A 21,777-nucleotide genomic window follows, 5' to 3' on the forward strand; every position below is an offset into this window, starting at 1 on the left:
TAGTTTTTGAGATACAGAGGTTAAAAGAGACCCCCCATTGGGCTGCCTGACTGCGCCTGAGGGGATAGTCGCGTCCCGTCCCACGCGCAAAGAAATGGTTAAGGAGGTCGAGGAGGGTGAAGCCCCCCTCCCCCCTCCCGTTAGGTAGGTTACATTAAGTTAGGTTTGGTTTTATTTATTTGGCTCACGGTTTGGGGTGGTGGAAATACGAAGCACGGGACGGGACACGGCGGCGGCGTGTGTGGTCCACTTCGTGGGCCTGTGTTGCGAGAAATACCTTACCTCCTTGCAAATACAAGTCGCACTGCTGTCCACCATGCATGCGTACGGGGGGAATGCACTACAGGAAAAACATTAATTTACCTGGTTTTGTTCAATTAGTGTGTCCAATTCTGAGTGTGAGGGGTGAGTGAAATGAATAGACAGTATGCATGTTGAACCTCTCTCTCTGAGTTATTTTGCGGCTGCGGCGGTGGGCGGCAGTGGGTGCAACAGCCAATGAAAAGTCAGTCATTTAATGATTTGTGACGGAAACAATTATCACATTATTTCATAACACTGAAAACTGAAAAAAAATGTTTCGTCTGCCCATGCGAGACTAGCACACTTGTAGAATTTTACCCATATGTGTAAGCAATCCCAGAGCTTGAGCTCAGGCCCTGTATACTACAAATAGGTAAATAGGTAAATACATGCCATCTCCTCTTTGACATGAAGTCCATGAAAGGCTTCAGGGCAATAGTAAATGATCTAATGCCTTAGCAAGAGCTCATGAAGGAATATTGCAGTGTAAACAAAGCTGTCTTCCCTCAGGCAACAGTTCATCTCAGTGTGAGGCAGAAAAGCCATGGTGGGCCAGGGAAAGGTTGCCAGAAGCACGAGAATACATTGGTATGTGATTATTTTATCGTTTATTGAAAATAATGCAACAAAACGATTCCTGCCACCCGCACTAGGACTGGCTCGCTACTCCTACTTATTTGGCATTTTAAACTCAGGCTCGGTGGGACATTTAAACTCACACACACACACAAAAAAAGCTGCCATTCGATAGCTTATGCATAGACAGTCATGCCAGAGCATTTAATTAATTTTTTATATTACCTAATTTCTCAACCCGTGCAGTGTTTAGTACGTACAAGTACGTACCTCTTGAGGAAGTGTTTAGTACGTACTTATACCTTTCCCCTTTTGAACAGTTAACCCGTACAAAGCGATACACCCCTTTCAGGTCGCTTTAAGGAAGAAGCGAAGCACCCCTTTTTGGCCAGCCCCGTCAGGCTAATTTCGGCATAGTCGTAGGCGATAGCGACACCCGACAACTCCACTTGACCCCGCACAGGGTGAAGCCGGGTCAGTGAAATTCATAGAGCCATAAAGAACAGACGTGTGACCTGTAATAGTAGTAGTAGTAGTAGTAGTAATTAGTAATATAAGGCATTTACTTGTATTCTACACACACACACACACACACACTCACACACACACACAGTACTGGAGGGAAAGAAAACAGAGAGACAGGTATGGGTAAGGGGAAGTAAGAGGGAGGGTAAATAGCACCTCAGGGATGCTAAGCTGGGATGGGAAGAGAGAGAGAGAGAGAGAGAGAGAGAGAGAGAGAGAGAGAGAGAGAGAGAGAGAGAGAGAGAGAGAGAGAGAGAGAGAGAGAGAGAGAACTTGTGCACGAGGGTGATATTTTTATTCTTACCGGAAGAAATAAGAATTATGTGTCTGTAATTACCATATGCTTTTTAGACTTTTACTAGCCACATTATATTACTCAATGATGCACATGGTAACTACAACAAAAAAAGTGTTAGGGATGAAAGTGGTGAGAGATGGAAAAAGAAAAAGAAATTCATGGTGGACAGAAGAGATAAGGAGGATAGTAAAAGAGAAAAGGGAACTTTTTAAGAAAACTCAAGAAAGAAATGTGGCTGAACAAGTAAAAAGGGAAAGGAAAAAGAAATATAGAGAATGCAAAATGAAATTAAAACAAGCAATAAAAGAAAGTAAGAAGAGAGTTGATGAAGACTTTGGAAAAAGACTAAGTGAAAAATATAAAGGGAACAGGAAATCATATTGGAAAGAAGTAAAAAACGAAAGAAATGCAGAAAATATTTCAAGTAAAATAAATGAAGTTATGGATGAGAATGGAAAGATGTTGAAAGACGGGGAAGCTGTGAAAGAGATGGAGAGAATATTTCAAAACCTTAATGAAGTTTGAGGATGGACGTCCAGCAGCTGTAACAACAGCAGTTTTGAGTAGAGGTAGAGTATATAAAGAAAGAAGTATAAAATATGAAAAAGTAAATCAGGCAATAAAGAGATTAAAAAGTGGAAAGGCAGCAGGAATTGATGGAATCACAGCAGAAATGTTGGAGTGTGGAGGATATGTAGTTATTAAATGGATGGTCAAGATATGTGAAGTAGCATGGGAGGTGCCAGCGGACTGGACGAAAGCCATCATTGTCCCAGTTTACAAGGGGAAGGGCAGGAGAGAGGAATGTGGGAGCTATAGAGGTATAAGTCTCCTGAGTATACCCGGAAAGGTATATGGAAAAGTCATAATAGAGAGGGTGCAAAGACTTACAGAAGAGAAAATCAGTGAAGAACAAGGAGGCTTCAGGAAGGGAAGGGGATGTGTGGATCAGATATTTGCCTTCAGGATGGTAGTAGAAAAAATATTAGCAAAAGGAAAGAAACTATACGCTGCCTTCATGGATTTGGAAAAAGCTTATGACAGAGTCAATTGGATTGCATTGTGGGATGTTTTAAAGATTTATGGTGTGGGAGGAAAACTGCTTAGTGCAATAAAGTCTTTCTATGAGGATGCATCTGCATGTGTCAAAATTAGTGGAGAAACAAGGGAACATTTTGAGATAAAAGTGGGCTTAAGACAAGGGTGTGTCATGTCACCATGGTTATTCAATATTTATATGGATGGTGTTATTAGAGAAATGAAGGGCAAAGTTGGGGAAGTTGGAGTAAAAATGTTCGCTGAGGGAAGGAAGTGGGTACTGAACTTGATACTGTTTGCTGATGACACGGTGCTCATTGCAGAAAATGAAAGTGACTTACAAAATTTGGTCAGTGTTTTTTATAGTGTATGTAACAGGAGAAAGCTGAAAGTAAATGTCAACAAAAGTAAAGTGGTGGTTTGTGAGCGAAGTAGAAGTGAGGTTGTAGATTTTGTATGCCCATATAGAGTGGGAATTGAATGTGAAAAAGAATGCAAAATAATTTTGAATGGTGAAGAAATGGTGAAGGTCAATGAGTTTAAGTACCTTGGATCAGTTATGTGTAAGCATGGTGGTACGGAGGGAGAGATAAGAGAAAGGGCATTGCAAGGAAGAAGGGTGGTAGGGTCTTTGGGACGAATCATGAATGGCAGAAGTGTGAGCATGGAGGTAAAGAGGTTTGAGAAATACAATACAATAATAGTACCAACCCTCACATATGCAAGTGAAACGTGGGCCTGGAATGCAAGTCAGAGGTCTAGAGTGCAGGCAATGGAAATGAGTTATTTGAGGAGTGCTTGTGGTGTGAGTATAATGGATGGAATGAGTAATGAAAGTGTGTACGAGCATTTTGGAATGTGTCACATGGGTGAAGGGAAGAAGTGTGGAGTGGTGGAAGAAGTGAAGCAACAGACTTTAAAGTGGTTTGGCCACATGGAGAAAATGGAGGAGAGTAAGATGACCAAAAAGGTGTATGTGAGTGAGATAGAGGGAGGGAATGCTTGAGGACGACTTCCAGTGAAATGGAGAGAGAGGGTGCAATAGTACGTTAGGGAGAGGGGGGAAAGATCCTTGAGAAACTTTGAGCAGGCAAGGAGGGAGTGTCTGGATAGAGAAAGTTGGAAACTTCTGCCGTGGCCATCCCCTGGTGGGAGCTCCTAGGAGCAGGCGTCGATGAAATGATGATGATGATGACAGAGGGCACAAACCGGAATGAGCAGCCATGCACATGAGCACACCAACACAGCTCATTCACGCATCTCCACCTCAGCTCATCATTCACGCAACTCTCCACTCCCCAAGCCGTCTCCCTCTCTGTCTCGTCCTGTCTCCCCACACCCCCTGCATCTCTCACCCCATCTTGCACCATGCTAGTCAACATTGCATCATGTTACCCATGATTTCCTCACGTTACACATGCAAACAGACAAACAACACAGACAAACACCCCCGCTGGTGTAACAGTATTTACCATGACATTCTTACACTAGGAAAATAAAGGGGTGGATTTATACAGTTTCTTATTCTTTTATTTCAGGAACTCAGATTTAAAATTTTGTTGTTTTGCTTCAGGTAACAATACCAGATGTAAAGAAGGTGTATCAACTCTTCATTGATGAACAGAGGTCCCAGAAATTCCTGAAGGAGTATGAAGATGAATTCATGTTTGATGAAGGTAAGGCTGCATGAAATGGTGGCTCGTGCATGGTTGACAAGGATTGTTTATTTAGGTGTGCTTTGGTTTAAACTCACTCCTGTCATTTTTATTTATAAAATAATGGTCTAGAGGCTAATGACATTATATAAAGCTCCCTTTTTATTGTATTAGAAGTTAACATCTCTTGTTACTGGCTAGTCCTCAGCCTTTAGGAGGAATGGTATGGCTATATATCCATAACTTTTTTTTTTTTTCAGGAACAGACACAATGATGGAGACAAGCTGAATCTTCAAAGTGATGTCATGGATCATGAATCTAGATAGTTTTTTGTGGGCCTCTGCAAGCCACTGGTAGTTCTAGTTTACTTATGGGTGTGAACTTGTCTAAACCATCAATGGATGATTTAATATGTTAGTTACTGTACTGTAAGCAAGATCATCATTCTAAGTAAGCTCACTAGTTTCATTACATGCTTATATGCCAGCAGGTCCATTATTTTTTATGGGGGAGGTTTAAGTTGGGGCTGCTACTTATCTGTATCTCCGACACTCTGTTTCCTCAAAGGAACTCCTTTTTAAGGGGATGGGTACAGCAGTTGTGTATCCAACCATTACTGTTATGGCATTCACCCACAGGACACTTGATCCCTTGCCTATCAACTCTCCAACACTGATCTATTTCACTGATCACTGAAACCCTTGCTCAATTCTGCCTTCATATGCTCATTTCACAAAACAGTCCCCATTGATTCTCATCAATCTTTTCTTCATTTATAGTCAATCGTCTCCCATTCTTGAGGTTGGACTTGCGATGATCCTCCTCCATCTTGCTCAGTCCAGTGCTAATCCTTACTCTATTTTTAACACATCCAAGTCTTGTTGTACTGTTCCTCCCCATGTTCAGTCTGCCCATCCATCTCTCCCCTGCACTTTATCTATTACTCTTCAGTTAAAACAAACTAGATTTGTGACACAAGATTTACCTTGTCTGAATCCAAATTGACTTTCATTTATTATCTTCTCTTTCCAGACGGTCCAGCCACTGTCTTTTGAGTACCTTCTCACACAGTTTGCACATCACACTTGTTAGGGGAACCAGTCTATAGCTTAATGGCTCTTGCTTATTTCCGCTCTCATACAGTAGGACCACATGTGCCCTCTTCCATTGCTCTGGGACTTCAATCTTGATCCCTTCAACATGAGGACGCGTATACTGCGTCCTGGCTCGCTTTAGCCAGCACATGAGTTATTTCATCCCGGATATTGTACGATTGTTTTTAGGATGTAGGTCGGATATGATACGGTGTCTTATTTGACTTTCAATGTTATTGTGTAATAACGTAAGTGTATCTTGCGCGCATTTGTACAGAAGCCCTCTGCCATTCACGGCCACACTGTTCATGGATTTGCTTATATGCAGGTAGGGTATTTGCGACACCTCCCGCCGAACGCAGATGAAAACTCTCGTATATGCGGTCTGTAGCGCCCAGCTCGAATGTTGTGCAATGTAAACAAAGAAACCGTCCCTGGGGCTGGATTTTGGGCTGGATGTACGGGACTGTCTCTTTCTTAAGGAAGCTTACTTATTTTTGCTTTCTAAACATCAAAATTCGATTTAAGTGTCATATTCATACATGGAAGGCCACAGTGCTATTCGCACCACGTATTTCCCCGTGGGTCTGACGTTTGGCTGACAGGATCATGGTGGTTAAGAACCACGGTTATCCTACGTGCACTGTAGTGAAAACTCATTAATATGGGACACAGAAAACATAATTAATAAAACTGGAATAACTTTACATCTCTTTCCCTCCCAAACAGAACATTAGAGTGTTAAAGTAAGCGAAATAATCCTTAAGTATGATACACATAGATGCTTTTCAGGCCTTTCAAGCTTTCAAGCTTGCGCTAATAACGATATTCAGTTAAAGTTATGGGTCAGTAAATGGAATATACTATGTGCTAAGTATGATGACCTGGCAACACTGGTGTACCCGGAGGAAAACAAACAACTTGTTTGTTTTGCTCCTCTGTGGCCGCCATCTTGTTTGAAATGATGGCGGCTGCGGCGAGGACGGTGAGGCCATGAATCTTTACACACTCACTCTCGCTTACTGGGCGGGTCAGGGCATTAAATAACACAACTAACCATCACATCAGACAGTTAAGATCACCAGGAGAGTGGCAATAGTAGCTGAAACACAAGATATATTGGGAAAAACAGAGCCTACATTACCCCTTGCCTGGACGTGTGTTGAATTATTACAGTCCTTATTTAATTTGTGATTTATGTATATGTAAAACTATATAACAATGCTTAGAAATGCCTTAGAAATCCATTTTTTTTTATTCGATCAAGATGGTTGAACGAAACCCTATTTTCCCTATTTGATTATAGTCCCGTTGATTGTGGATTCGCGGATCACCCTGACATCCATCCCGCTATTTCTGTTCAATTTCTTCCTTCCTTCCTTCCTTCCTTATACAGTACTGTCTCTTAAGTTTGCGATAAATAGGTCGACGTTATGGGTCGCAAACGTTGAAATCGCAAACTTTGAACCATTATTCTTATGTAACAGCCCCGGGTTCGACCCCTGGCCATCACAGGTTGAAAAAATAAAAAAAGGGGGAGGAAGAGGAAAAATAGTGACGCTAAGATTCCTCAACCTCAGAGAGTGTACAGCTGGGTTTGATTCCCTGCTGTTCCCTCTCTGCAAGCTGCCACCAGGAGGTTGTAATATGGCACAACCCCCAAAGCCTGTAAGTGAGGAACGGCAGTTCTATGAACCAGGTGGGGCAGAACTAAACTAACTGTTTAGTCCCCAGACTCTCCCTGCCAAGGGCAGGCCTGGCAACACTTGACTTTAACAACTGTCCCACCTGGTAGATAGTGTCCGTCGCTCCCCAGCTTACTATGGGTTGTTCCTTGAGGTAGATGGTATCCTCAGTCCCAAGTTTGGTAGTGTGGGGTCATGGTTACCTTCGGAGGTCGTGGTGGGGGAGATTGCGAGACTGCACCTTAGGCTAGGAAGGCTGTATGCATTAATACAGGACATGGACATAGACAGAATACAATTTATTGATTTAATCCTCACTCCCGATGGAAGGGTAGCATGTTTTGGTTAATACAAAATGGTAAATCTTTCTTCTAATTCCTGATATTCTTATCAATAAATGTTACACACGAGAGATGACCATATGTAGGTAGATATCACAGGGCTACCGCCCGATTGACTAGACAATCCGATTTCACTTCCCGCATTGGCGTGCATACACAGATAAAAACACTCATAACAAAAACAGGAAGAAAAGAGTAAGTATGATAGAAAGATCAGACTGTTACAGCTAAAGGGGGGTGAGGTCACTGTTTGTCCCTCGTCCACCAAGCGGATGCCCCTTACCTGGTGTACACAGTTTCCTTGGCTTGGTGGAGGCCTGAGAGCTACACTATGTTGTTGTGCCGTGCCTAAAGGGGGGTTTCGGAGCCGTTTCTACTCCCATTACCAGCCTGCTGGTGGCGAGGGCGGCAGGGACTGGACTGGGTCGCCCTTACCTTGGCTCAATTCATGTCCATCACTGGCGTCTGGGTCCATTCCCGACTCTCAATGGGGGCGGCTTCAAGATGGCGGGCCACTCGCCTTGCCTAACCCCTGGACACCGGCCTTCAGCTTGTCTCGTGCCCTCACCTGTGCCGTGCGGAAAGGTTAAGTCCAGAATGAATCACTGATGAACGCCGGCTAGGGCTATCTCTCACTCCCAGGCACTCAGGACTCTAAAGAGCGGTGAGCTTACCTGTGCCGTGTGGAAAGGTTAAGTCCAGAATGAATCTGGCCAGGCAGAGCGGTTGCCTCACTACCTCTCCTGGTGACGTGGCCACCTCAAGGTTCCAACACTTTTCCTTCTCGCCTTTCAGCTTGGTACATTAATCTATCCTTCCTCTGCCTTTTTGAGGTTGTCTTTTTGTATGTTAATTCTAAACTTAATTTTCCCTTAATTTCTAAGTCCTAATGTATAAATATATATAAAACAGGGGATTCTGCTGGATTTATATCAGGGGTGCCAACCCAAGCAAGCTTTCTCGCTCTCTTCCCTTATCTACTTATGACATATTAACCTCTACGGGTATTGTTTCGCCTGAGGAGAAACTGGATCCGGTAAATAACCATGGCCATGTACAAGGGATTATTCCCAATTCTCCCAGTTGGCTTTTAACTGGCTTCTGCGGTGTTGGTATGCCGGCAGGTACGTTACACTTATGGGGAAAATTGAAAACCGTCAACATTTTGCGCTTGGCCACCCATCCGGGTGGCCAAGCGCATATGTGCAGACGGCCCCGGCTGCTCGCTGGGCCCAAGCAGCTGACGGGCAGCTGATGATGGTGATGGTGGTGATGAGTGTCGGTGATGTGGCCTTTGCATCGGCGCCACCTGAACAGTGTTTTTGTTGGGGCCCGTGTGTGTGTGTGGCTGTGTTTGTTGTGGGTTTGGGATTCTCAATTTACCGATTCTTATTTTCTACATGTTGCACGGGACCCATTTCTTTTCTTCCATCTCTTCTTTTTGAAAAAGAGATGGAAGAAAGGAAAGGGGTCCTGCACAACATGTGGAAAGTGAGAATTGGCAAATTGAGGAGCCTGGGCCCACAATGGGCACAGCCACACACACGCGGGCCCCAGTGAAAATGCAGTTTGGGTTGTGCCGATGCCATGGCTGATGCCGCTGACACTCATCATCACCATCACCATCATCAGCCGCCCGTCAGCTGCTCGGGCCCAGGCTGCTCGCACACATGGTAGGTAAATACACACACACACACACACACACACACACACACACACACACACACACACACAAGACCCACCTCCAGGAGGCTGGCCTTTCAGCCTTATACTCCGTGAAATCTGTGTGTATTGTCGGTGAATCTGGGATATTTTCCATGATCTTATGTCTGTGTCCCTCCCTTCCCTCTCCTCCACTTTCCTCCACAAATCTATTTCTATATCACACCTAATATGAGGAAATACAATTCAGCAGACACACGTCATCTACGCATAACGCAAATTTCTCTATATTTATGCATACATCTGAAAATTATCAATCAATTTGTTTCTTTATGTGCACCATTTAATTTTGCATATTTCTATATGTAATACATGATGATTATGTTGAGTACATGGCTTAAAACTTGTTATATTCAGTAGCGACGTTTGAAACTTGGCACGCTCGCCCAGCTCGGACATGGGGCGGGGCGCTGTTTTTGCCTGGCCGTAGTGAAGGGGTTAATTGAACAACTTAAAAGGTCATGAATTAGTTCTATAATAAGTGTTCACTGCACTTTTTCAGTACTTGGCCTGATATTTCATCTTGACCCATTGCCTTCTTACCATCTAATGATTTCAATAAGCCCAGTATCTATTCTTTATCCACTTATCTTTTCCATTCTTTTGACACTTCTCTCCTCATCTCTCTCTTCAAATTCTGTCTCATGGGTAAATACTTACTGAAAGGTTTCTTGTAAAATTTCACAGATTTCCTTTGTAATTTTCTCCATTCTTTATCTTTCTTTTTCTTTAATTCCAGACATCTTGTATTAAACCACTCTTTTTTCCCTCTTTTCTTTATCAGAATGTAGGGTACCCACTTTACTACACGTTCGTTATAAGTTTCAAGGAAGTACGTAGTCATATTTTTCTTGTACTTTTCTCAGCTTTTTCATATCTGGCCAATTTATTCTTACAAAAACGCTCACAAATTATTATACCTAGCTCTATTGTATTTTCTTCTTTTCTCTTTGTGGTTCTCTAATCCAGTCTCTACATTCTTCGTCAGTTTTTATTTGTAATACTTCATGGTCACTTTTTCCCAGTGGGCACTTGTGTTGCACTTCACTTAACAAGTCTGTTCCTTTAGTGAAAATTAAGTCCAACGCTACTGGTTCGTCTTCTCTAAATCTCGTCTCTTCCATTACCCACTGTGTCATGAGGTTTTCTGTGGCCAATTTTAATACCTAGCTCCCACTGTATTTTCTTCACCTTCCACTTCAAACTTTCCCCATCTTTTAAATTTGACATTTTTAGTTAGTCTCCTGTTAGGATTACATTTTTGCTATTTTTAATAATATCCTCTAATTCTTTATTTGTACCATCTAATAGGTTGTTATAAATTTCACTTCTCTAGCTTGCTGTGTGTAGGGGCATATACATCATTATTTTCAGTTTTTCACTGCATTTTAATTGTAAGAAAACACTTAAAATTATCATATTTTCTGGTCCTGTTCTCACTTTTAAATCTGTTTTTACCAATATCAGTACACCACCACCACTCTTTCCTATTCTGTCTTTTCTATATACGTTAATTGCAGTCCTCTATCCCATCATTTTTTTTAGCTTTTGCTAGTTTTGTTTCAGGGATGCACATTACATCTGGTTTAACTTGTTCAGGTAGTCTTTTAATAGTAGCTTTTTATATATAGCACAAAGGTGTCCTTCGCAGTTTGACTGGTGTACGTACTTTTGGAATAATACTTTAATGTCAACCCCCAGAGTAAGTTGGGTGTAATTTTGTGGTGGTAGCTGTACTGTTAAGTGCATTTCAGTGGTTAGCATCCTTAAATAAGAATTTGCAGGCCTTGGTTCGAATCCTGGTCCGGGCAATCAGTGTGCAGCTCACCTTGCTGCTCCTCCTTCCCTTCAGACTGGTCATTCTGTAAGTACATACACTTGTCCACCCAGCAGTGAATATATGCCCAGTATTACTTTGGATTATGTCCATCCTCCCAGGGTGGTCTGGTTTGGCACTAACAAGGGTGAATAGCCGAGGAGTTTAAAGACAAAGCCTTCAGATTAGGGACATGAGCTTCTGGATTAGTCGAGAAATATAGAAATCAGTAAAATTACACACACACACACACAGCTCACACCATTCTACCCAAGTCCTTTGATTATTGAATTATTTTTAATCTCAGCAATTGCATTCTCTGTACCTTTTAATGCAAACTTTTGCAGGTAAACTAACCTTGCAAAATTTAACTGTAGTTGATATAAACTATTTACTTTATACATTAAACTTTAATCAAAGTATACTTGACCTGTGCTCTGCTGCCACAATGTGATAAACAGAAAGGAATCCCTAGATATATCCCCCCTCCCCAGACCATGTTTTAAGAAATATTTAACACATACTCACATAGGGGGCTGAGAGGTCACGGTAAGAAGCTGAAAAAGGGAACATGTCTGAAGGATAAAAAGAAGTAGTTTCCCATACAGAAGTGTAAATGAGTGGAATGGTCTAAAGGAGGAAATTGTAAAACCGAGGAGTGTTCATCATGAAGGAGTTGGACAAATATAGACAAGGAGACATGACTATCCGAGCTTAGCTCAGGATCTGTAAACCACAAATAGGTAAACACAAACACACACACACACACAAAGGGATAATGTGAACACAGAAATCGAAGAAAAGTTGCCGATGGAAATGTAAGTACTCCTGTAGCCGGACCCACCTGGGTAAGATGCCGTTAGATAGGGAGAGCGAGGCTGATGCCTTTCCTGGATTTTCGCCGGCCCAAATCACAGCCCTGGGAATGTGGACAACCATCACATGATTGTAGAAATAAATCAATGTCTCTAGGAAGGAGGTAAGGGGTTTGAGGGAGAACTTGAGAAACTTTGTTGACATTGTGCATGATCTGAAGAAGGAGCCAGTTGCCAAGGGGGAAGAAGTCAGAAAACTAAGGAAGGAAAACTAAAAACTGAAAAAGGGTAATGCCAGTGATGATAACATTGAAGACAAGATAAAAGCAATGATCAAAGAGGAAATATTGAAAAGGGTAAAGGTAAATATTGACAGTGTAGTTGACATGTAAAATAAGATTAAGAAATTAGTTTATGTATAAATAAATGTATGGGAAAAAGAAAAGGAAAAGGAAGTTTCAAAGAAATCCTGGAACAACAAGAAAGGGAAAGAAAAGTGGAGATGGAGTGTGAGGTTGTCCAGGTAATGAGAAATAAGGAAAACTAGGTTTGAGAATTAGCAGAAGAGTGTGATAATCATGAGTGTTAAGGAGGAGGAAATCTCAATGAGGGCACAGAGAGATATGAAATCACTTAAGTGACGAGCCACTGTGTCAAGGCCAGAAGATTCAGATGGTTATAAGACTGATTAAAGAAAGGAGAATGTTGGCAACTACCTTATTTTGCGACTGAGAAGACATGGGATACGAGTGGCACGCCGATGACCAGTCGTCGGCTAACTGTATGGCGGCCGCCAGCTTACGCACTCCTCGTTCCTTTATAAAGGTGCAAAGGTCTGGGAGAAGGGAGGAGATAAATTGATCCAGCACCATGAAATCCATGAGAGAAACGAAAATGAGGTCAATATTACAAGCCTCTAACCACTGTTCAAAGGAGCGGCCAAGGTGAATGCTGAACTGTTCGTAAGTTTCTCCTGGCTGAATCTTACTCAACCGGAAGTCCACTCTAAAGCTGTTGGGAGTCTTACAAAAGCTCTTCAGCAGGGACTTCTTCAGATAGTCAGCAACAATCTCAGGAGAAAGTGAAGTATAAATGGTTGCAGCTTTACCAGACAATAGGGCTCCTAATCTTACAGCATATGCGTTCTTATCAACCTTTAAAAGTTCAGCTATCCTCTCGAATCTACAAAGATAAGAAGCAAAGTCATCTCCATCCTTATAAGCCGGTAAACGAGGTCTGTCAACACACTCACCGTCAGAACAAGGAGGAGCAGACTTACTCGAAGCGGCGATCCGAGCCATTTCAAGTTCTTTCTCTGCCTGAAGCTTCGCTAACTCGAACTCCCTTTCTTCTTTCCTCTTCTGTTCTTCAAACTCCTCTTGCCTCTTCTGTTCTTCAGTTTCCTCTTGCCTCTTCCATTCTTTCCTTTCTAAAGTGCGGTTCACACAGGCAAAGTTTCCTTATGTTGCGGCCCAAATTTGAATGGAAAATGGATACCGGCACCCTTGGTGGATGGAAGTGACCGCCTTCCCGTGGCTCCGTGACGACGGTGATCTTTCTCCTGTTGTGGCCTTCTCACATCAAAATTACAGTCATTATAATGTCTGACGAGTTGGTGTGGCCCAAAAGTGTAGTGAAATCCCTGTGCGAGTTTATAGAAGAGCATAGATGTCAGAAAAAGGCCAAAGGCAACCCAAAAATGAGCCAAGAAGGCCAAATGCACCACATAAAGGAGCCAACAACTCCCTGCACGGTCCAAAAACACCGAATATACTATAGCCCATGTTTTTTTTTTACTCTACATAAATATAACCAACCAGAACGATAGCGTTTGCTGGATGGAAAATGATCATAATATATTATATTTCAGTACTCAATATCCCACCAACATATGCCTGGCTTATTCATGAACACAGGTCACAATTGATAGGAGGCCTAAAATTACATCAGACACGTCAAAAAACAAAACTTGCGCCAAAAATCAGCCGTGGACCTGGTGGTCACAGGTGGTGTTTGTAAACACTAGCTAGTGCGAGACTGGCCGCAAGGTGCGCTGCTGCTCGCAGGAGCAAACTCCAGTATCGTGTGAACAAGTGGTCCAGCAAAGCAGGATGAAGCTGCCGAGGAAACGGGAACAGGCGATACCGGCACCGAGGAAGCTTAAGCTGTTCGAAGCTGGACATCCTGACAAGAGCTACTGGAAAGATTAAATCAGACAAACAGGCAATCAAAGCCACAATAGAAAACAACCGGAAGGACACTCTCCCGGGACAGCACGAACCCACAAAGATCCGAACACAGTGCAAAACAGACTGTCTCCACATAAATAGCAAATCACCAGTGCAGCAAACAAGCTAGCGACTAAAACAAGTACCGATGGGAATACTGTAACAACCACCAGAGATGGGCAAGTGCGGTACTTAGTGCGGTAGTACCGCATCACAAAAAGAGTACCGCACTACGGCGCTACCGCAATATTTCTGAAATTGCCGCACTACCGCGGACCGCACTAAAAATCATGCGGTACTTTTTTGCGGTACTTTGAAAACTATCGAAGACTGCACTACTGCTCACATAATTATTATTATTATTTTTTTTTTACAGTGAATCGGACTCAATCAGTCAATTGGTATCAGTCATCAGAATCAGTGATTCAATCATTCTGACTTTTCAGTTATTGTTCAAAATTAAATACTAAATAGACAGACTAAACTACTACACTGCGAGTCTTTTTTAACCCGCGCGGTGCCGGCCATTTCAATCCTGGACCCGTCCGTGGTGCCGGCCAATTTTTCATTGTACTATTTTAAACATGTTTCCTTTGTTTGGATAGCCAGGATAGGCACTGAAGTATTTTTTATTTTGACTACCGCTACCGCAGTACCGCACATCGCGTACCGCACTGGAAAAGAAAAAAAATGGTACCGCACTACCGCAACCGCACTACTCCGGAAAAAGTACCGCACTACCGCAACCGCACTACTGATTTTTCAGTACCGCGCCCACCTCTGACAACCACACGGCGGTAACGTGTTGCAACAAATACTCACTTCGGGGCCAGGACAGTGAGTGCGCGCTCACGGCGACTTAAGGGGACGATCCAACACCCTATTTTTTAGAAATTGTTTGATAAATATCGAAAATAAGTTATATGTTCTGGCACGATCGTCTATGCATAAGCTATCAAATGGCAGTTTTTATTTCTTTCCCCAGCGAATTTTAATGTCCCACCGAGACTGAGTTTAAATGCCTAATAACGGGGTGTGACGAGCCGGTTCTAGTGCGGGTGACCGGAATCGTTTTGCTCCATTATTTTCGATAAATATGACAAAATAATGACATACTAATATATTTTCGTGCATCTGGCAACTTTCCCCCGATCCACCACGGCTTTCCTGATTCCCACTCAGTTGAACTGGTGCCTCAGGGAATACTGCTTTTTTTACATTGCGATCTTCCTTCATGACCTCTTGGTAAGGCATTAGAGCAGTTACTTTTGCCATGAAGCCTTTCACTGACATCAGGTCAAGGCGGAAACGGCATGTAAAGAAAAACCGCAGAGTGGCAGCTCATACAAGGAAAACAAATGCTACACGCCAACACTCAAGTTCAAGGTCAAGCGACTCCCCCACTACAAGATCCCTCACCACCACCACAACCACCAAATCAATCGTTTCATTCAAAAGTATGGTTGAAATGCATGGAAGTCAAATATGCAGGACACTTTAGAGTGAAATTGCTACCCAAGTGACAGTGATAGAACACAGTTTTGGCCATGACAAGTGTCATCCACTTACAAGCATGTTGGGAACAAACATCAATATAGAAAAGGATTGAAACGCGGAAAGCAAAGAAGAACTACCACTCCAATCAATGACAAAAGAAAAAGAAAAGCAGATGACACTAAGCAATGAGTATAAACCAGGCGAGTTTGGAAGATCAAACCTGGCAACAATTATAATGACTTGGCGCGTCGCGATACTTCGGCTCAGAGTGGTTAATACCTTTGAAAGGGAGAGCCAGGAGTCCCATCATTAGATAAATGCATTGATTTGTGATTAATCAACCCTGAGGAATCAAACAATAACAAGTCTGGGACATTATACTGTTTTTGATTGCAGTATGAGACGAAAATGGAAAAAACCTTTAATCGCCGTTTTCTCAAAACTAGAGTAGTACACCCATAAAACGTATCTCCTCTAGTTTTAGCGCGACTGCTATACAACTTTTGAGTTAGGAGCTAGACATGTTATAGAACAAAGTGGTAAAAAAATCTATCAATTTAATCTCTTTATTGCATAATACAGTAAAATACATTATAGAATGCAAATTTTCTCATTTTATTTTGGAACTAAATGAAATAAAATTAAAAATATTCTTTAAAGACTTTGTTAAGAAGGTTATAAAGTATTTTGTGTGAGAAGGACAAGAAGAACGGTGCATAACTGACGTAGGAGGTCGATTTCAAAATTATTAAAAAAAAAAAAAAAAAATGATTCATTCGATTTTTGTGGTATGATGATCAGGGTACCATTCTTCATTATATACATCGAAATCAAGACCCTAGGCCTAGTTATAAGAAACAGGCGGATGCTTCCTTTAAGGGGAGGTTTCCACTTGGGTTTTTCCCATCTTAAATGGCTTGTCTTTTTTTTCAATTCTCCTCCCTTATATCTTAACCGATTTGCTTCATTCAAGAAGCATTTTATTCAGGAGAGATGAGGGGAAAAGTTGGAGTTGTTTATTGTTAATAAAAAGAAAAAAAAATTTCTTGTTCTATGAAACAATTTTTTTTTTCTAAAAATCAAAATGAACTTCAGAGAAAATCTAGCAGACTCTCAGTTGTTCCTTTTGTATTGTTTCATAACCCTGAAGTATTGAAACTAGTATAACAGTAAATGCCTAGGAGGAGATATTTTTTAAAGTGCAAAATCATGGTTTTGGGATATCAAGCGACGAAGTTTAAATATTTTTTGAATTTTACCTATTCCACCTAGGGACTTGAAATCCACAAGATATATACATCAGGATTTGAAGAAAAGGCAGACATGGTTTCCCTTACTTACTTTCATTGATTGTGTAAAGAGGCTGCTTTTTTACCCAAGGTTTAGTCTTTTTTATGGGGTCATAAATCCATGTACTCGAATTTTATCATATTTCGCCGTATTTCAAAATAAAAACAAATGTTCTACTGTGTAATATCAATAAAACATAATTAAAAAAGAAATTTGAAGCGGATACACGAGTTTTTTGTTGGATTTATGAAAACAAAATTATATAAATCGATTTTTCACGGATAAATAGGAAAAATATTAGTGACTGCTTAAATTTCCCATTTTCTTAGCAAGTGGTGAGAGAGAACCTAAGAGTTTCATGACAGACCAAGTATAAAAATTCTAAAATAAAAAGGGGTGAAAACATGGGTTGCAGCCCGTACCGCCGCGCGGAAGCTCATTCCAGCACGTTGCGATGCATCTTGCATACCACTGTATTATTTTTTCATCAGATTCATTCATATACCAAAAGAATGAGAAAAAATCACAGACTTTTATAGGCCAATAATAAAAAAAAAATGATTTTTTTTCCCTTAAGGGGTCAGCAGAGACCTGGAACATATAACCTTAGAAATCAGTGAGGTATAAAGTATAATCCTGGCGAGGTCGCCACAATGTTAAGGCCAGAAGCATCAGATGGTTGTCAGACTGATTAAAAAAAGGAGAACTACTTCAATCGAGTCCAAGGATGATTATACCTTCACCATGTTTCTAAGGAAATATGAACAAAACAAGCAAAAAGTGTGAGTGTAGGCTAAACATGTTAACAGAAGTCCAATACACCTCCCGTAACTAGACTGGGACAGGACACAGTTGACGCGGCAGCTCGACCGGCTGTTGCGAGTCGTTCCTCGATCGGGTGGTTAGACAGCGGCTTGCAGTCCCCGAGAAACACGTCGTTAGTGTAGACGGTTGAGCCAGCAGAGATGGACTGCTACTTGAAGACGTCACTCGATGGAGTCGGACGCGCTCAGCAGAATGGCAGCTGCATGAAGACCCGAAGATGGTGACGCAAGGGTAGACGGGTGAGCCAGCGAGACGGACGGGTTGTGTCGGCCCGGTGTGGAGACTTGGAGCTTGGTGGCACCGGGACTGTGGAGAGCTTGGTGGCACCGGGCGGGGATTGAACTCGCGTCCTCCTGAACGCGGTGCTGTTACTCTGTCGACTCAGCCACAGTGTGTGTGTGTGATATAGATATATATATATATATATATATATATATATATATATATATATATATATATATATATATATATATATATATATATATATATATATATATATATATATATATATATATATATATATATATATATATATATATATATATATATATATATATATCACACACACACACACACACACACACACACACACACACGCACGCACACACAGTGTATACGGTATATATTGTTGTGCTGGAAGCTTCCCCCGGCGACCATAGGCTTTTAGAAGGCTCCTGGAGAAACGAGCAAGGGGGCGGGGAGCAAGGCGAGCCGTCCGCGCCAGGGGCGGCCAGGCGCCAGGCGGGAAGTGTTGCCAACTCGCACATATTTTTGCTACATGTTCTTGTATGATCTAAAATATACTGTAACATTCTAGACTGTACTGTTCTGGATATATATAGGAGAAGAGGGCGAGAGAGAGTCAGTCCCAGTCATAGTAAGCTAGTGGTCAGTGAAGAGTCAGAGTGAAGTGTACTACTAAGGAAGAATATTAAACTACTGAAGCTGTGCAAAGTGTTTACATATCTCCCTCCCACGGAGTCTTGTGACGGCGACACGGAACCCAAGTAATACGTCCGGCATAACACTGGTGTCAGGAGTGTAGCCATTTGTTTTTTCGCCATGGAGACTCGTTCCCAAGCTGCCCAGAGGGACGACATGTTGACTGAACTTTTGGAAGCCTTGAGACTACAGGGGGAGAAACAAGAAAGAGCACAGCAACAACAAGAAAGAACACTCTAAGAACTCAAAGAACAACAAGAAAGAGCACACCAAGAACTCAAAGAACAACAAGAAAGAGCACACCAAGAACTCAAAGAACAACAAGAAAGAGCACAGCAACAACAAGAAAGAGCACAGCAACAACAAGAAGGAACACTCGAAGAACTCAAAGAACAGCTAGAAGATCGCTTCACAGGATTACAGCTACAGCTTAAAGCAGTACAAGATGGAAGTGAGTCAGTGCGAAGAGAAATGACTGATGTGACCACGAAGTTAGGACAACGCCTGATAGAAGTGGAGAAAGAACACACAAATCTTCAAAAAGAGATGGAGGTGGTACGGGAGACGACACACAAAGAAATATTAGAAGTGCAGGGAAAGGTGAACCGTACTGAACAGGCAATTTGTGACGTAAGTAACAGAGTGAAGGCCCTTGAAGACTGCTCGGCTGGAAACGGACAGCCAGTGCCTGCAGGGGCTAGTTGTACCCAAGATGCTTCTCCTACGCAAGTCCGGGGTAGTTTGAGCCCTGTTTCGCCTGAGTTTATCCCCGCAAGAAGTTCCGCCAGCCCCATGAGTCTGCTGGGTTCGCCTGTTAGAAAGAAGCCTCAGGAGTTTGATGGCAAGGTCTCCTGGGAGGCTTACCGCGCTCAGTTTGAGCTGTTGGCAGCTCGGAATGGATGGGATGACCAAGAGTGCTGGCCACTAGCCTGAAAGGGGCGGCGCTGGAGGTCCTTGCTCAGCTCGACAATGCGACAAAGGGCAGCTACAGCGGGCTGGCACAGGCGCTGGAGCAACGATATGGGACCAAGCACCAGAACGAGCTCTTCAGGGTTAGGTTCAGAACCCGCAACAGGAGGCGCAGCGAGTCTCTTCAGGAACTCGCTCAGGACCTTGAGAGCATGGCGCACAAGGCATACCCAGGTGCCACCCCTGACCTGCTGACGGTTTTGCTGCGTGATCAATTCATCGATGCCCTGGACAGCCCTCAGCTGAAGATACAAGTGAACCAAGCTAAGCCAACATCAATGCAGGAAGTTCTGGCACGTGCCATGGAGTTTGAGTCCTTTGTTAGGTCTAGCTTGTCAAGCTTCAGGGACGACTCGACTTCTGGCTTTAGGGCACGAAAGGGCGCTGTCAGCGACACAGACAGGTTCCAAGGAACGTGCTGGTACTGCGAGAAGGTTGGGCACAAGGAGAACGAATGCTATAAGAGGAAGAAGGAATATGAAGGTGGCGCTAAGAAGAAGCCCAGAGAAGGACCCAAGTGCTGGACCTGTGGAGAAAAGGGGCACTGGAAGAATGAGTGTCGGAAAATGTGCCCCAACGAGGGACCACCACTCGGGAAACTAAGAAGGACTGGTTCACGGGGGCAACGACCAGTCTGTCCTGTACATGCCCCGAAGATATCAGTGTGCAGGAGAACCACCATGACAAGCTGCCAAGTGGAGGGGAAGGTTGACGGAGTGTTGTGGCCTGTGGTCGTCGACACAGGCTTGGAACGCACATTGGTGCGGCCTGACGTGGTGAGTCATCGTCGGCTTCCTAAGACGCCGCATCGACTGTGCGGAGTCACAGGACACTACGCAGAGCTCAGAGGCCCAGTGGACGTGAAGTTTGAGCTCGGAGGAAAGGAAGAGTTCCTCTCTGTCTACGTGGCCGACATGGACGACCCCTGCATCCTAGGTATGGATTATCTTGTCTCCCACAGGTGCGAGCTGGACTTCCGAGCTAAGCAGCTGACTGTAGGAGGAAGGAGGGTGCCACTGACGACTGTGAACAAGGAAGACCTGCCAGTGACGGTCAAGCGCACCACCATTATTCCTCCGAGGTCGGAGATGCTGTTACCCTGTCAAATTACGGGTGCCCCCCCGGCTAGCCTGTGTGTGGTAGAGAGTGGAAGTCGATGCCCGGTAGAAAACGGGGTGATTGTAGGAAGTACTTTGGTAGACCCTGCTGCAGCGGAAGTGCCTGTCGTCGTGGCCAATGTCTCCTTCAGTCCAAAGAAAATAGAACAAGGGACCATGGTGGGGTTGTGCCAGGAGATCGACCAGAAACCAAGAACCTGTGTCTGCAGGAGAACCCTGACGAAGCCCCAGGAGGAGCTGCCCGACTACCTGTGCGACCTGTTTGACAGGAGCTCCAAGTGTCCAGAGGAGCCCCAAGTGGAACAGCTCAGGGAGCTTCTCGTGAGGAATGCAGATGTGTTTTCCACAGGAGACCTGGACTTGGGGTGTACGGACCTGGTAGAGCACCACATCAACACAGGTAGCCACCGCCCAGTGAAGCAAGCTCCTCGAAGGATGGCACCAGCCCGTCGCAAGGAGATGGATGAGGTAATGGATGATCTCCGGCAACAGGGGTTAATCGAGCGGTCCAGCAGCCCGTGGGCGTCTGCTGTAGTGCTCGTCAGGAAAAAGGACGGTTCCCTCAGGTGCTGCGTGGACTACCGAGCCCTCAACGATCTCACCATCAAGGATTCATACCCACTCCCACGGATCGACGACACGCTCGACGCCTTTGTGGGCTCCAAGTGGTTTTCAACACTGGATATGAAGTCTGGGTATCATCAAGTCAAAATGGCGGAGCAGGACAAAGAGAAAACAGCCTTCTCCTACGGTCAAGGCCTGCGGCAGTTTAAGGTCATGCCCTTTGGCCTGTGCAACGCGCCGGCCACGTTCGAGCGGCTGATGGAGAGGGTGCTGGAGGGACTTCACTGGAAGACGGCACTCATCTACCTCGACGACGTGATCGTCTTTGGCCAGACCTTCGAGCAGGAGATGGAAAGGCTATCAGAGGTTTTCGCCCGGTTTAGAGCTGCACACCTTAAGCTTAGCCCGAAGAAATGCTGTCTATTCCAAAAGGAGGTTCAATACTTGGGACACATCGTGAGCGAGGCTGGAGTAC

General features: G+C 43.6%; 1 protein-coding gene and 1 long non-coding RNA gene across 2 annotated transcripts in view; one reads left to right on the plus strand and one right to left on the minus strand.

Moving 5' to 3' along the window:
* The window catches only part of LOC127009405 (ruvB-like 2), a 91,448-nt gene extending 85,251 nt beyond the window's left edge, over positions 1-6,197 (plus strand). Inside the window, exons 10-11 of the mRNA XM_050882487.1 lie at positions 4,314-4,416; positions 4,656-6,197. Coding sequence (XP_050738444.1) covers positions 4,314-4,416; positions 4,656-4,684 — 132 coding nt within the window. The 3' untranslated portion in view covers positions 4,685-6,197. The remainder of the gene's footprint in view (positions 1-4,313; positions 4,417-4,655) is intronic.
* Positions 6,198-7,455: 1,258 nt separating this feature from the next.
* LOC127009406 (uncharacterized) lies at positions 7,456-16,492 on the minus strand. The gene is made up of 2 exons (XR_007761981.1): positions 8,191-16,492; positions 7,456-8,084 (listed from the first exon to the last, which is right to left on the minus strand). It is a non-coding gene; the product is annotated as an uncharacterized LOC127009406 (long non-coding RNA).
* Between the last annotated feature and the right edge of the window lie 5,285 nt (positions 16,493-21,777).

Source organism: Eriocheir sinensis, chromosome 40 (assembly GCF_024679095.1).
Source record: "Eriocheir sinensis breed Jianghai 21 chromosome 40, ASM2467909v1, whole genome shotgun sequence".
Classification (NCBI taxonomy): domain Eukaryota; kingdom Metazoa; phylum Arthropoda; class Malacostraca; order Decapoda; family Varunidae; genus Eriocheir; species Eriocheir sinensis.